Source organism: Petromyzon marinus, chromosome 74, assembly GCF_048934315.1.
Source record: "Petromyzon marinus isolate PM22_M1 ecotype Great Lakes invasive population chromosome 74, UKy_Petmar_22M1.pri1.0, whole genome shotgun sequence".
NCBI classification, from domain to species: Eukaryota; Metazoa; Chordata; class Hyperoartia; order Petromyzontiformes; family Petromyzontidae; genus Petromyzon; species Petromyzon marinus.
The window spans coordinates 6,989,401-7,006,650 of NC_133740.1; the positions used below are offsets into that span (position 1 = coordinate 6,989,401).

At 57.0% G+C, this 17,250-nt stretch overlaps 2 protein-coding genes across 7 annotated transcripts in view; both read right to left on the minus strand.

Moving 5' to 3' along the window:
• Positions 1-17,250, minus strand: part of LOC116958207 (calmodulin-regulated spectrin-associated protein 1) — a 296,794-nt gene that overhangs the window by 86,177 nt on the left and 193,367 nt on the right. For 3 of the 6 annotated variants that reach the window (XM_076056051.1, XM_076056048.1, XM_076056053.1), the window contains exons 1-2: positions 1,987-2,526; positions 837-1,017 (exon numbers count right to left, since the gene is read on the minus strand). The exons of 2 other annotated variants lie outside the window; for them this stretch is intronic. The gene's annotated coding sequence lies outside the window, so the exon portion shown is untranslated. Of the gene's footprint in view, positions 1-836; positions 1,018-1,986; positions 2,528-17,250 lie in introns of those variants that run through there. One more of the 6 variants, XM_076056052.1, reaches the window with a different exon arrangement.
• On the minus strand, positions 5,972-16,042 carry LOC142907071 (ubiquitin-associated domain-containing protein 1-like). The gene is made up of 3 exons (XM_076056055.1): positions 15,929-16,042; positions 12,326-12,467; positions 5,972-10,778 (listed from the first exon to the last, which is right to left on the minus strand). Exons 1-3 carry the CDS (start codon positions 15,992-15,994, stop codon positions 10,663-10,665), a joined length of 324 nt encoding a protein of 107 aa, XP_075912170.1. The 5' UTR covers positions 15,995-16,042; the 3' UTR covers positions 5,972-10,662.

Here is a 17,250-nt window from a genome sequence, read left to right on the forward strand (position 1 = left end):
ACACTCACCACACACAGTCACCATACACTCACAGTCACCACACACTCACACAGTCACCACACACTCACAGTCACCACACACACACTCACCACACACACTCACCACACACTCACAGTCACCACACACACACAGTCACCACACACACACACACAGTCATCACACACACACAGTCATCACACACTCACACACTCACCACACACTCACCACACAATCACACACTCTCACCACACTCACACACTCTCACCACACTCACACACTCTCACCACACAGTCACCACACACACACAGTCACCACACACACTCACACAGTCACCACACACTCACAGTCACCACACACACACACAGTCACCACACACTCACACAGTCACCACACACACACACAGTCACCACACACTCACACAGTCACCACACACACACACAGTCACCACACACTCACAGTCACCACACACACTCACACAGTCACCACACACTCACAGTCACCACACACACACACAGTCACCACACACTCACACACTCACCACACTCACACACACACTCACCACACACACACACACAGTCACCACACACACACAGTCACCACACACACTCACACAGTCACCACACACTCACACAGTCACCAAACACTCACAGTCACCACACACACAGTCACCACACACACAGTCACCACACACACAGTCACCACACACACTCACAGTCACCACACTCACAGTCACCACACACACACTCATACTCACCACACACACAGTCACCACACACACTGACACAGTCACCACACACTCACAGTCACCACACTCACACACTCACCACACACTCTGTGCGCGAGTGTCACCTCCTCACCGGCTCGCTCACGACGGCGGCGCCAGCAGCCTCGGCCCCTCAGCTGTCACCCGCGGGGGGGCAGGAACGAGGCGAGGCGTGCCCGGGGTGGTTGTGGTGGTGCCCGAGGCCACGGCTCCAGCCTCCTCGTGCTCCGGTAGGTTCGGGTCGAGTGGAAGGCGGTGAAGTCGTGGGCCAGGGTCTGTAGACCGTGGGGGTGGAGGAGGGGGGTGGAGGAGGGGGGTGGAGGGGTCTCTCGTCCGTCTGGCTGGATTCGGCGATGATTTTGTGTTGTGGGGGGAGTACCCCCCCCCCCCCCCCACAACCACCACCAAACACTAGGCCTGGCTGGCTATGCAAAGGTTCCAAATGGTGTGGGGAGCATGGGCGAGCAGGGTTTGGTAAGGGGGGTTAATGTGGTAAGGTAAGTGGGGTGGTGGTGGTGCGTGGTCAGGTCGGGTGAAGGCTGGGCTGAGGCTGGGTCCGCGTTAGAATAATGGGGAAGGGGCCTCTGTGTTTGTTCGGCCTGCCGAGGGGGAATGAATGGGGGGCTGGGTGTAACAGGGGCTTAGGGGGGGGGGGCTGGGTGGGTTAAGGGGGCTTAGGGTGGGCTGGGTGGGTTAAGGGGGCTTAGGGGGGGCTGGGTTAAGGGGGCTTAGGGGGGCTGGGTGGGTTAAGGGGGCTTGGGGGGGTGGGTGGGTTAAGGGGGCTTGGGGTGGGTTAAGGGGGCTTAGGGGGGGGGCTGGGTGTAACAGGGGCTTAGGGGGCTGGGTTAAGGGGGCTTAGGGGGGGTGGGTTAAGGGGGCTTAGGGGGGTGGGCGGGTTAAGGGTGCGGGGTTACTGTGAGGTTCGGGCGGACTGAGGGGGTAGGAAAGGGCGACTCGCTGGGGGTTGTTGCTATCGGGGTCCGGATCGGGGTATCCCCTCGACATGAGTTGAGATGTGATGGGTGTGGTGTGGGGGGTGGTGAGATACGAGTCGGGTGGGATAGGCGCACGGGATGAGTGGATAAGGGGTGAGCTCAACGAGGATGGATGGGTATGGGGGTGAGACGGGGGTGAGACGTGGGGGGGGGGGGGGGTAGGGGGGGAGACGCGGCCCCCCTGAGGAGACACGGGCCCGGGGTGAGACGCGGGAGACACGGCGGGGGGGGGGGGGCCTCTTCCCACACCTGGGGAGGAGACACGAGCCCCGAGGGACGGAGCACCACCACCCCCACGTCCACCACCACCACCACCACCTCCTCCTCCTTCAACCGCTCTGGGCCCGAGGTCCGCCCATGCCTCGGCGCTGGCAAAACGCGGCGCTCCTCTCCTCGCGAGGCGACGCCAACCTCATTCAGCCTCCGCCTGGGGTTGAACCCTTGCTGATGGACAACACCTCCTCCCTCCTCCCCCCCCCCAAACCCAGCTCGCCGCCACCACCACCAACACCACCACCGCTCGTTTCTCCCTCACGAGGAGACTCCACCGACGGTTGCTCTCTCTCTCTCTCTCGGGGAGGGTGGTGGAGGGGGTTTGCCCACGAAGCTGTGGGCAGCAGCAGCAGCGGCGGCGGTGGTAATGGGCAGCGGTAATGGGCAGCAGCAGCAGCGGCGCCGGCGGTGGTAATGGGCAGCGGTAATGGGCAGCAGCAGCAGCACCACCACCACCAAACGCGGACTCCCTTGGACGCGCGCGCCGATTGGTCCGGCTGCGAACCACGTGGGGGGGGGGGGGGAGGCGCGCGTGGACCAATCGGTGGGCGAGCGCGCGCGGCCGTCGGTTAAATGTCTGCGACGGGTGAAAAAAGTGGGGGGGGGGGGGGGCGCGGGTTGGGAGTGGAGGGGTGAGGGGGGGGCTTCCGGTGGGAGGGGCTTAAGTGGAGGGGCTTCCGGTGGGGGGGTGGGAGTTTGCGAGAAGGGGGGGATGCGAGGGTGGGGAAGGGTTTGGTGGGGATCACGTGATGCGCGCCCGCACCAATCGTTGATCGCGGTTGTTCTTGCCCCCGCCCCCCTCACCCGCCGCGTGTGTATGGGGGGGGGGCTTGTGGAGACTCGCGCCGGTGACGTCACCGGCGATGACGTCATCCGTCGCGCGGAGAAACCGTGCGGGAAAGCGCGAGTCGCTCTGGGGTCACGTGACGGCGGTGACCACTCCCCCACCCCCCATTGTCTGTGACGTCACCACACGGCTCTTGTGCCAGGCAAGGTGCACCCAGCCTGGCACTGTCCAATGGCATCAAGTGAACCTAGCCTGACACTGTCCAGTAGCATCAAGTGAACCTAGCCTGGCACTGTCCGGTAGCATCAAGTGAACCTAGCCTGGCACTGCCCGGTAGCATCAAGTGCACCTAGCCTGGCACTGTCCAGGAGCATCAAGTGCACCTAGCCTGGCACTGTCCAGTAGCATCAAGTGAACCTAGCCTGGCATTGTCCAGTAGCATCAAGTGAACCTAGCCTGGCACTGTCCAGTAGCATCAAGTGAACCTAGCCTGGCACTGCCCGGTAGCATCAAGTGCACCTAGCCTGGCACTGTCCAGTAGCATCAAGTGCACCTAGCCTGGCACTGTCCGGTAGCACCAAGTGAACCTAACCTGGCACTGTCCAGTAGCATCAAGTGAACCTAGCCTGGCACTGCCCGGTAGCATCAAGTGAACCTAGCCTGGCACTGCCCGGTAGCATCAATTGCCCCTTGCAAGTGCCGTACAAAATGAACGTTGTTGATGTTGTTGGTGTTTGTAGTATTTAGGCTGCTGTGATATATTTCGACGTGATAAGCCAATAAAATTAAGAAAAAATGAGATTTAGTATGGGTCTCTGTGAGTCCTCATTATGTGGGTCTCTCAGAGTATGAGTTTCGACGAGTATGGGTCTCTATGAGTATGGGTCTCTGTGGGTCTCTGTGGGTCTCTATGAGTATGGGTCTCTGTGGGTCTCTATGAGTATGGGTCTCTGTGGGTCTCTGTGGGTCTCTATGAGTATGGGTCTCTATGAGTATGGGTCTCTATGAGTAAGGGTCTCTATAAGTATGGGTCTCTATGAGTATAGGTCTCTGTGGGTCTCTGTGGGTCTCTATGAGTATGGGTCTCTATGAGTATGGGTCTCTATAAGTATGGGTCTCTGTGGGTCTCTGTGGGTCTCTATGAGTATGGGTCTCTGTGGGTCTCTATGAGTATGGGTCTCTATGAGTATGGGTCTCTGTGGGTCTCTATGAGTATGGGTCTCTGTGGGTCTCTATGAGTATGGGTCTCTATGAGTATGGGTGTCTGTGGGTCTTTGAGTATGGGTCTCTGTGGGTCTCTATGAGTATGGGTCTCTGTGGGTCTCTATGAGTATGGGTCTCTGTGGGTCTCTATGAGTATGGGTCTCTGAGTATGGGTCTCTGAGTATGGGTGTCTGTAGGTCTCTTGAGTATGGGTCTCTATGAGTATGGGTGTCTGCAGGTCTCTGTGGGTTTCTATGAGTATGGGTCTCTGTGGGTCTCTATGAGTATGGGTCTCTGTGGGTCTCTATGAATATGGGTGTCTGTAGGTCTCTGTGGGTTTCTATGAGTATGGGTCTCTGTGGGTCTCTATGAGTATGGGTCTCTGTGGGTCTCTATGAGTATGGGTGTCTGTAGGTCTCTGTGGGTTTCTATGAGTATGGGTCTCTGTGGGTCTCTATGAGTATGGGTGTCTGTGGGTCTCTATGAGTATGGGTGTCTGTGGGTCTATGAGTATGGGTTTCTATGAGTGTGGGTCTCTGTGAGTCTCTGAGTATGGGTCTCTATAAGTATGGGTCTCTGTGGGTCTCTATAAGTATGGGTCTCTGTGGGTCTCTATGAGTATGGGTCTCTGTGGGTCTCTGAGTATGGGTCTCTGTGGGTCTCTATGAGTATGGGTCTCTATGAGTATGGGTCTCTATAAGTATGGGTCTCTATGAGTATGGGTCTCTATAAGTATGGGTCTCTGTGGGTCTCTTTGAGTATGGGTCTCTGTGGGTATCTATGAGTATGGGTCTCTATGAGTATGGGTCTCTGTGGGTCTCTATGAGTATGGGTCTCTGTGGGTCTCCATGAGTATGGGTCTCTATAAGTATGGGTGTCTGTGGGTCTCTGAGTATGGGTCTCTATGAGTATGGGTGTCTGTGGGTCTCTGAGTATGGGTCTCTGAGTATGGGTGTCTGTAGGTCTCTTGAGTATGGGTCTCTATGAGTATGGGTGTCTGTAGGTCTCTGTGGGTTTCTATGAGTATGGGTCTCTGTGGGTCTCTATGAGTATGGGTCTCTGTGGGTCTCTATGAATATGGGTGTCTGTAGGTCTATGAGTATGGGTCTCTATGAGTATGGGTGTCTGCAGGTCTCTGTGGGTTTCTATGAGTATGGGTCTCTGTGGGTGTCTATGAGTATGGGTCTCTGTGGGTCTCTATGAGTATGGGTCTCTATGAGTATGGGTGTCTGCAGGTCTCTGTGGGTTTCTATGAGTATGGGTCTCTGTGGGTCTCTATGAGTATGGGTGTCTGTGGGTTTCTATGAGTATGGGTGTCTGTGGGTCTGAGTATGGGTCTCTATGAGTGTGGGTCTCTGTGAGTCTCTATGAGTATGGGTCTCTATGAGTATGGGTCTGAGTATGGGTCTCTGTGGGTATCTGTATGGGTCTCTGAGTATGGGTCTCTATTGGTTTCTATGAGTATGGGTCTCTGTGGGTTTCTATGAGTATGGGTCTCTGTGGGTCTCTATGAGTATGGGTGTCTGTGGGTCTATGAGTATGGGTCTCTATGAGCGTGGGTCTCTATAAGTATGGGTGTCTATGGGTCTCTATGAGTATGGGTCTGAGTATGGGTCTCTGTGGGTATCTGTGAGTATGGGTCTCTATGAGTATGGGTATCGACGAGTATGGGTCTCTGTGGGTCTCTATGAGTATAGGTCTCTACGAGTCTGTAGAAACACGTTTATAGTATTTGGCTGCTGCTCTCAATGTCCACGAAGATGATGGCGATAACAAGCCACTTTGGTCGAGCTGCGATAATTTTTTTGTGATGGCCAGGTGGGTCGCTTCTGAAAAACAACTACACGGGCAGCTCAGTCGGTGACTTACCTGGTAAAATAAAACTGGAGTAGATAGTTTCACAAATCACTCCCCCCCCCCACCCCACGACAAGAAGCACACAGCGCGAAGCAGGCGACACGTAGAGATGTCCTCCGTCTCAGTGGGAACTCTTTTAATGCGATGCCACGCCAAGTCAATTCGCGAGGATTTATACAATTCCTCCAGATAAAGAATTCTTAAAAACCAAAAAAAAACACCCCCCCCACAAAATTCATCTCTCAACAACGGCAAAGACTCCCCCCCCCCCTCCTCCTACTGACGTCACGGCCTCGGGGCACGGGGTCATGGACTCGGGCCTCGGGGTCACGGACTCGGGCCTCGGGGTCACGGCTCGGGCCCCGGGGTCACGGACTCGGGCCCCGGGGTCACGGACTCGGGCCCCGGGGTCACGGACTCGGGGCACAGGGTCACGGACTCGGGGCACGGGGTCACGGACTCGGGCCCCGGGGTCACGGACTCGGGGCACGGGGTCACGGACTCGGGCCCCGGGGTCACGGACTAGGGCCTCGGGGTCACGGACTCGGGCCCCGGGGTCACGGACTCGGGGTCAAGGGGCCCGAGGCCTGCGGTCGCGGGCCCGGGGTCACGGACTCGATACCCGAGGTCACGGACTGGGGCATTTATGGACGGCCCCAAAGACAAAGATCACCCGTGTAGCCTGAACAGACTGTTGGGGCAAGTGCTGTTAGCGAGCAGCACCTATGAAGGCCGGCACGACACACGAGTGGGTGGGTGACCAACACCACGCCCGGCCGCCTTTGTTTCCCCAGTGGCGATGTTTACACAACGCACCAGGTACTCATATGAGGCTGAGTCGATCTAGGGGAGGCCCAGGACCGGTTGCAGATACTCACGGCCAACTTAGCGTTGGCCGTGAGCAGGAATCGAACTTGGGCCGCCGGGTTCGTAACGCAGCGTAGCGCTAACCGCTACACTACCACACACATGTACAAAGATCCCCGTATAGCCTGAACAGACTGTTGAGGCAAGTGCTGTTAGCGAGCACCTATGAAGGCCGGCATATACACACACACATGCCCACATACACGCACGCGCACGCACACACACATACACACATACATACACACTTACATACACATACACACACAACTGGCCAACCCCGGAAACTGAATGTCCCTAGGGGGGGAGGACATGCGGATTGCCCACGATGACCGCCTCATCATCATCATGGTGGCTAGGAGATGTTAACTACCTCGCCTGGTCTACAGGAGGTCGTGGGTTCGATCCCCGACCCTGACAACGCCTGATGCTGCTGCTGTATATTTGGAGTCTGCGTCTCTCTCTCATCATCATCACGGTGGCTAGGAGATGTTAACTACCTCGCCTGGTCTACAGGAGGTCGTGGGTTCAGTCCCCGACCCTGACAACGCCTGCTGCTGCTGGTGCTGTATATTTGGAGTCTGTGTCTCTCTCTCATCATCATCACGGTGGCTATGAGATGTTAACTACCTCGCCTGGTCTACAGGAGGTCGTGGGTTCGATCCCCGACCCTGACAACGCCTGCTGCTGCTGCTGTAGATTTGGAGTCTGCGTCTCTCTCTCTCTCCCCGTGGTCGCGTGGATTTTTCCCCGGGGTCCTCCTCCAGGTTTTCTCCCCCCTCCACATTCAGAATCAACGTCACCACGCGTTTAGAGTCTTCGACTGCTGCGGTAAAAATGTCTACGTGATGACGATGATGATGATGATGATGACGACGATGATGATGACGACGATGATGATGACGACGATGATGATGACGACGATGATGATGACGATGACGATAAGCCACTTTGTGGAACTGTCATTTGGGATGGCCAGGTGGCTTCTGAAAAAAACGAGCTACACACAACTTCAGTGGGGGCACCTTCCCTCGGTGAAATAAACACCGTCAATAGTTTTTAGTTTAGCTTAAGCGGAAATATATATATGCGGCGGGGGTGGAGCGGGGGGTCGGTGTGCAGGGCGAGCGAGTTCACGTTGGTTTTGTGTCACCGCGTGAGTTCGCTGTCAGTGGTAGGGGATGATTGCTGCTGTGTGGTCTAGCCTAGGGGCACCCCTAGTGGCAGCTGTCCCTGTGTGTGAGTCCGCTGTCAGTGGTAGGGGATGATTGCCGCTGTGTGGTCTAGCCTAGGGGCACCCCTAGCGGCAGCTGTCCCTGTGTGCGAGTCTGCTGACAGTGGTAGGGGATGATTGCCGCTGTGTGGTCTAGCCTAGGGGCACCCCTAGCGGCAGCTGTCCCTGTGTGTGAGTCCGCTGTCAGTCGTAGGGGATAATTGCCGCTGTGTGGTCTAGCCTAGGGGCACCCCTAGCGGCAGCTGTCCCTGTGTGTGAGTCTGCTGACAGTCGTAGGGGATAATTGCCGCTGTGTGGTCTAGCCTAGGGGCACCCCTAGCGGCAGCTGTCCCTGTGTGAGTCCGCTGTCAGTCATAGGGATAATTGCTGCTGTGTGGTCTAGCCTAGGGGCACCCCTAGTGGCAGCTGTCCCTGTGCGTGAGTCCGCTGTCAGTCGTAGGGGATGATTGCTGCTGTGTGGTCTAGCCTAGGGGCACCCCTAGTGGCAGCTGTCCCTGTGTGCGAGCCCGCTGTCAGTGGAAGGGGATGATTGCTGCTGTGTGGTCTAGCCTAGGGGTACCCCTAGTGGCAGCTGTCTCTGTGTGTGAGTCCGCTGTCAGTGGTAGGGGATGATTGCTGCTGTGTGGTCTAGTCTAGGGGCACCCCTAGTGGCAGCTGTCCCTGTGTGCGAGTCCGCTGTCAGTCGTAGGGGATGATTGCCGCTGTGTGGTCTAGCCTAGGGGCACCCCTAGTGGCAGCTGTCCCTGTGTGCGAGTCCGCTGTCAGTGGTAGGGGATGATTGCTGCTGTGTGGTCTAGCCTAGGGGCACCCCTAGTGGCAGCTGTCCCTGTGCGCGAGTCCGCTGTCAGTGGTAGGGGATGATTGCTGCTGTGTGGTCTAGCCTAGGGGCACCCCTAGTGGCAGCTGTCCCTGTGCGTGAGTCTGCTGTCAGTGGTAGGGGATGATTGCCGCTGTGTGGTCTAGCCTAGGGGCACCCCTAGTGGCAGCTGTCCCTGTGCTTGAGTCCGCTGACAGTGGTAGGGGATGATTGCCGCTGTGTGGTCTAGCCTAGGGGCACCCCTAGTGGCAGCTGTCCCTGTGCGCGAGTCCGCTGCCACTCGTAGGGGATGATTGCTGCTGTGTGGTCTAGCCTAGGGGCACCCCTAGCGGCAGCTGTCCCTGTGTGTGAGTCCGCTGCCAATCATAGGGATAATTGCTGCTGTGTGTTCTAGCCTAGGGGCACCCCTAGCGGCAGCTGTCCCTGTGCGCGAGTCCGCTGTCAGTAGTAGGGGATGACTGCCGCTGTGTGGTCTAGCCTAGGGGCACCCCTAGTGGCAGCTGTCCCTGTGCGCGAGTCCGCTGCCAGTCATAGGGATAATTGCCGCTGTGTGGTCTAGCCTAGGGGCACCCCTAGTGGCAGCTGTCTCTGTGTGTGAGTCCGCTGTCAGTGGTAAGGGATGATTTCCGCTGTGTGGTCTAGCCTAGGGGCACCCCTAGTGGCAGCTGTCTCTGTGTGTGAGTCCGCTGTCAGTGGTAGGGGATGATTGCCGCTGTGTGGTCTAGCCTAGGGGCACCCCTAGTGGCAGCTGTCCCTGTGTGTGAGTCCGCTGACAGTGGTAGGGGATGATTGCTGCTGTGTGGTCTAGCCTAGGGGCACCCCTAGTGGCAGCTGTCCCTGTGCGTGAGTCTGCTGTCAGTGGTAGGGGATGATTGCCGCTGTGTGGTCTAGCCTAGGGGCACCCCTAGTGGCAGCTGTCCCTGTGCTTGAGTCCGCTGTCAGTGGTAGGGGATGATTGCTGCTGTGTGGTCTAGCCTAGGGGCACCCCTAGCGGCAGCTGTCCCTGTGTGTGAGTCCGCTGCCAATCATAGGGATAATTGCTGCTGTGTGTTCTAGCCTAGGGGCACCCCTAGCGGCAGCTGTCCCTGTGCGCGAGTCCGCTGTCAGTAGTAGGGGATGACTGCCGCTGTGTGGTCTAGCCTAGGGGCACCCCTAGTGGCAGCTGTCCCTGTGCGCGAGTCCGCTGCCAGTCATAGGGATAATTGCCGCTGTGTGGTCTAGCCTAGGGGCACCCCTAGTGGCAGCTGTCTCTGTGTGTGAGTCCGCTGTCAGTGGTAAGGGATGATTTCCGCTGTGTGGTCTAGCCTAGGGGCACCCCTAGTGGCAGCTGTCTCTGTGTGTGAGTCCGCTGTCAGTGGTAGGGGATGATTGCCGCTGTGTGGTCTAGCCTAGGGGCACCCCTAGTGGCAGCTGTCCCTGTGTGCGAGTCCGCTGTCAGTGGTAGGGGATGATTGCCGCTGTGTGGTCTAGCCTAGGGGCACCCCTAGTGGCAGCTGTCCCTGTGTGTGAGTCTGCTGTCAGTGGTAGGGGATGACTGCCGCTGTGTGGTCTAGCCTAGGGGCACCCCTAGTGGCAGCTGTCCCTGTGCGCGAGTCCGCTGCCAGTCATAGGGATAATTGCCACTGCGTGTTCTAGCCTAGGGGCACCCCTAGCGGCAGCTGTCCCTGTGCGCGAGTCCGCTGCCAGTCATAGGGATAATTGCCACTGCGTGTTCTAGCCTAGGGGCACCCCTAGCGGCAGCTGTCCCTGTGCGCGGGCCCGCTGCCACTCGTAGGGGGTGACTGCCGCTGTGTGGTCTCGCCTAGGGGCACCCCTAGCGGCAGCTGCCCCTGTGCGCGGGCCCGCTGCCAGCAGTGGTGGGTGGAGCGTGGCTAGGTGCGAGCGGCAGGGTCACATCCGGTTGAGGGTCTGAAAGATGCGCGAGATCTGCAGCATGACAGGTCCGGTCTCCGGGTCGTTCATCCACTGGGCGCTGTTAACCGGGTTCTCGAGCATGTCCTCGAACGCTGCGCCCAACGCAAAGGCCAAAAAAACACGCGGTAAGCCCTTGCAACGGAACCCCGTTTGGGGGCAAGTGCTGTGAGCAAGTGATTGTGAGCAAGTGATTGTGAGCAAGTGCTGTGAGCAAGTGCTGTGAGCAAGTGGCTGTGAGCAAGTGCTGTGAGCGAGTGCTGTGAGCGAGTGCTGTGAGCGAGTGCTGTGAGCAAGTGCTGTAAGAGCAAGTGCTGTGAGCAAGTACTGTGAGCAAGTGCTGTGAGAGCAAGTGCTGTAAGAGCAAGTGCTGTAAGAGCAAGTGCTGTGAGCAAGTGCTGTGAGCAAGTGCTGTGAGCAAGTGCTGTAAGAGCAAGTGCTGTGAGAGCAAGTGCTGTGAGAGCAAATGCTGTGAGCAAGTGCTGTAAGAGCAAGTGCTGTGAGCAAGTGCTGTAAGAGCAAGTGCTGTGAGCGAGTGCTGTGAGCAAGTGCTGTGAGCAAGTGCTGTGAGCAAGTGCTGTGAGCAAGTGCTGTAAGAGCAAGTGCTGTGAGCAAGTGCTGTAAGAGCAAGTGCTGTGAGAGCAAGTGCTGTGAGAGCAAGTGCTGTGAGCAAGTGCTGTAAGAGCAAGTGCTGTGAGCAAGTGCTGTGAGCAAGTGCTGTAAGAGCAAGTGCTGTGAGCAAGTGCTGTGAGAGCAAGTGCTGTAAGAGCAAGTGCTGTGAGCAAGTGCTGTAAGAGCAAGTGCTGTAAGAGCAAGTGCTGTGAGAGCAAGTGCTGTGAGCAAGTGCTGTGAGCAAGTGCTGTGAGCAAGTGCTGTAAGAGCAAGTGCTGTGAGCAAGTGCTGTAAGAGCAAGTGCTGTGAGAGCAAGTGCTGTGAGCAAGTACTGTGAGCAAGTGCTGTGAGCAAGTGCTGTGAGAGCAAGTGCTGTAAGAGCAAGTGCTGTAAGAGCAAGTGCTGTAAGAGCAAGTGCTGTGAGCGAGTGACTGTGAGCAAGTGCTGTGAGCAAGTGCTGTAAGAGCAAGTGCTGTGAGAGCAAGTGCTGTGAGCAAGTGCTGTGAGCAAGTGCTGTGAGCAAGTGCTGTGAGCAAGTGCTGTAAGAGCAAGTGCTGTGAGAGCAAGTGCTGTGAGCAAGTACTGTGAGCAAGTGCTGTGAGCAAGTACTGTGAGCAAGTGCTGTGAGCAAGTGCTGTGAGAGCAAGTGCTGTAAGAGCAAGTGCTGTAAGAGCAAGTGCTGTGAGCAAGTGCTGTAAGAGCGAGTGCTGTGAGCAAGTGCTGTAAGAGCAAGTGCTGTGAGAGCAAGTGCTGTGAGAGCAAGTGCTGTGAGAGCAAGTGCTGTGAGAGCAAGTGCTGTAAGAGCAAGTGCTGTAAGCAAGTGCTGTAAGAGCAAGTGCTGTGAGCAAGTGGCTGTGAGCAAGTGCTGTGAGAGCAAGTGCTGTGAGCGAGCGGCAGCAGCGGCAGCGCCTATGAAGGCCGGCACAGTGGCACACACAGAGGGGGTGGGTGGCACTGTCAGCCAGCACGCACCCAACGCGCCCCCGGCCGGAAGAGGCAGGCAGTGAGCGGGGAGGTGCAGTGGCCGTACCGAGCAGGATCTTGGGCTTGGTGAGTCCCAGCTGCACCACGGGGTTCTCCAGGATGGCCTGAAGCAGCGGGCTGCCGGGGGACAGGCCTCCCTCGCCGCCCTCGGAGGACGCGCCAGCACGCTCCCCCAGCAGCCACTCGCACTGCGCGCGCACGCAGCACGCACGCACGCACACGCACGTACACACACACATGTACACACACACACACACGTACGTACACAGCACGAACACATGTACACACACACGTACACACACACACACACACGTACACACACACACACACGCACGTACACACACACATGTACACACACACACACACGTACACAGCACGAACACATGTACACACACACACGTACACACACACACGTACACACACACACGTACACAGCACGCACACACACACGTACGTACACACATCACACATACACACACACACAGCACATACACACACAGCGCACACGCACACACAGCACGCACACACGTACACACACACTCGTACACAGCACGCACACACGTACACACACACACTCGTACACAGCACGCACACACGTACACACAGCACACACACGTACACACATCACACACACACAGCACATACACGCACACCACACACACACAGCACACACACACACACACGTACACAGCACGCACACACGTACACACACACACACTCGTACACAGCACACACACACACACACAGCACACACACACACCACACATACACGCACACCACACACACACGTACAGCACACACAGCACACATACACACATGTACACAGCACGCACACACACAGCACACACACACACGTACACACACACACATACACAGCACGGACATACACAGCACGGACACACACAGCACACATACACGCACACCACACACACACGTACACAGCGCGCACACACACACCACACATACACGCACACCACACACACACGTACACAGCACGCACACACACACGTACAGCGCACACAGCACACACACACAGCACGCACACACACACAGCGCACACACACAGCACACACACACACACGTACACACACACACGTACACAGCACGCACACACACAGCACACATACACGCGCACCACACACACACACACACAGCGCACACACACACACACACAGCGCACACACACACAGCACACACACAGGACGCACACAGCACACAACACACAAGACAGTGTGAATCAGGCAGCCACTCACACTCAGCACACACACGTACACAGTGTGCAGCACACACGTACACAGCACACACACAGCACACACAGCGTGCACAAAGCACACACACACAGCACACACAGCACACACACACAGCACACCACACACACACACCACACACACCACACACACCACACATACACACACACCACACACACACCACACACCACACATACACACATCACACACCACACACACACACACCACACACACACCGCACACACACACACCATACACACACCACACACACACCACACACACACAGCACACACACACCCCCACCATACACACACACACAGCCCCACCGCACACACACAGCACACACACACACAGCCCCACCACACACACACCACACACACACAACACACACAACACACACCACACACACCACACACACACATCACACACACACATCACACACACACCACACATACACCACACATACACCACACACACCACACCCACCACACATACACCACACCCACCACACACCACACACACCACACACACACAGCACACACACACACACAGCCCCACAACAACAACAACAACCGCCATTCGCCACTAAGTGGCGGTGACGTCACCACGACGCTTGTGCCAGGCTATGTGCACCCTGAGGCCACGTGAAGTGTCGAACGCCCGCTGGCAGGAGGTCACGGGGCAGACCCAGGTGCCACGGGTCGACTGACTGAGATGACTGGCTGATGCACCACCTGTGCCCCCTACTGTGCCAACCTGCTGTGCTTTAGCCACCCGGCGCTCCGCTCGCTGTTGTGAGCGTCGCTCCTCCGCCCTCCGTTGTTGTTGGAGGGCGACTGCCTCCAACTGCCCAGTAGCATCCTTCACGAGCCTCCTCCACAGAGGCCGATCTTGACACCGCTGGTACCAGTCATCGGCAAGTCCACTCAGCTCCACGTCCTCCTGTACCACATCACTCCATCTCTTCTCTAGCCCGTGCCGCGCCCGCTTAGCCCCCTCAATCCGGCCAAACAAAAGCTGTTTCGGCATGCGGTGGCTGGGCATGCGGGCTACATGACCCAGCCATCGCAGCCTTGCCTGCCGGAGGAGCTCACCGATGGGACCCTGCCCAGATCTTTCAAGGATTTGTGAGCTCCTCACACAATCCAGTCTGGTTAAACCCAGGATGGAACGTAGGCAGGCCAGCCTAAATGTTTCTAACCGGCGAAGATGTTCCATTAGGGGGGTCCACGTTTCGCAAGCGTAGAGAAGGGAGGGAATGACCGTGGCCGAGAAGACCTGAAGCTTAGTGCGGAGCGACAGACCAGGTAGCTTCCACACAGCGTTACGCAGCCGATGAAAAGATATTGCCGCTCGACTGATTCGGAGTGAGACCTCAGCTGTTAAACTGGAGCCAGTCATAAGCACACACAGCCCCACCACACACACCACACACACACAACACACACACCACACACACAACACACACCACACACACCACACACACACAGCCTCACCACACACACACAGCACACACACACACACCACACACACACACCACACACACACACACCACACACACCACACACACACACCACACACACCACACACACACACACACACACACACACCACACACACACCACACACACCACACACACACACCACACCACACACACCACACACACACCACACACAGACCACACACACACCACACACACACACACCCCCACCACACACACCACACACAGACCACACACACACCACACACACACACACCCCCACCACACACACCACACACACACACCACACCACACACACACACCACACCACACACACACACCACACACACACCACACACCCCCACCACACACACACACACCCCCACCACACACACCACACACACACACCACACCACACACACACACCACACCACACACACACACCACACACACACCACACACCCCCACCACACACACACACACAGCCCCACCACACACACACACACACCACACACCACACACACACACCACACACACCACACACACAGCCCCACCACACCCACCACACCCACCACACACACCACACACACACACCACACACACCACACAGCCCCACCACACACACAGCCCCACCACACACACCACACACACACACCCCCACCACACACACACACAGCACACACCACACACACACCACACACACACACCACACACACACCACACAGCCCCACCACACATACACACACCACACACACCACACACACACACCACACACACACACACACACACACACCACACACACACACCACACACACACACCACACACACACACCCCCACCACACCACACACACAGCACACACCACACACACACCACACACACACACCACACACACCCACACACACCACAGCAGCAGCACTCACAGCGGCCTCCTGGTTGTTGCCGTTGACTCGCAGCGCCTCCACGATGTCCTTCTCCTCAAAGCCCATCTCCAGCAGCGCAGCCAGCGCCTGCCTCGCACAGACAAAGCCAGCAGCACCCCCCGTCGGCAACAGCCACCCACCCTGCGAGCGTCGCTACGAGATGTTGGCTACCTCGCCTGGTACACAGGAGGTCTGTGTCTCTCTCATCATCATCATCATCACGGTGGCTATGAGATGTTGACTACCTCGCCTGGTCTACAGGATGTCTGTGTGTGTCTCTCATCATCATCATCATGGTGGCTATGAGATGTTGACTACCTCGCCTGGTCTACAGGAGGTCTGTGTCTCTCTCTCTCATCATCACGGTGGCTATGAGATGTTAACTACCTCGCCTGGTACACAGGAGGTCTGTGTCTCTCTCTCATCATCATCATCACGGTGGCTATGAGATGTTGACTACCTCGCCTGGTACACAGGAGGTCTGTGTCTCTCTCTCTCATCATCATCACGGTGGCTATGAGATGTTGACTACCTCGCCTGGTCTACAGGAGGTCTGTGTGTGTCTCTCATCATCATCATCACGGTGGCTATGAGATGTTGACTACCTCGCCTGGTACACAGGAGGTCTGTGTCTCTCTCTCATCATCATCATCACGGGGCTAGGAGATGTTAACTACCTCGCCTGGTACACAGGAGGTCTGTGTCTCTCTCTCATCATCATCATCATCATCACGGTGGCTATGAGATGTTAACTACCTCGCCTGGTCTACAGGAGGTCTGTGTCTCTCTCTCATCATCATCATTATCACGGTGGCTATGAGATGTTAACTACCTCGCCTGGTACACAGGAGGTCTGTGTCTCTCTCTCATCATCACGGTGGCTAGGAGATGTTAACTACCTCGCCTGGTCTACAGGAGGTCGCGGGTTCCATCCCGACCCTGACGACGCCTGCTGCTGCTACTGCTATAATATTTGGAGTTTGCGTGTCTCTCATCATCATCATCATCATCACGGTGGCTATGAGATGTTAACTACCTCGCCTGGTATACAGGAGGTCTGTGCCTCTCTCATCATCATCATCACGGTGGCTATGCGATGTTAACTACCTCGCCTGGTCTACAGGAGGTCGCGGGTTCCGATCCCAGTTGCGGCGGTTGATGCGGCTGCTGTGGCAGCGGTGGTTGCTGTGGTTGAGGTGGTCCGTAGCATTTTGAACTTCTTTCACACTGTACGTAGCCACCTGCGCTCCATCCCTGGCGCTGGGTTGCGGTGGTTGCGGTGTTTGCCGTGGTTGCCGTGGTTGCGGTGGTTGCCGGTGTTG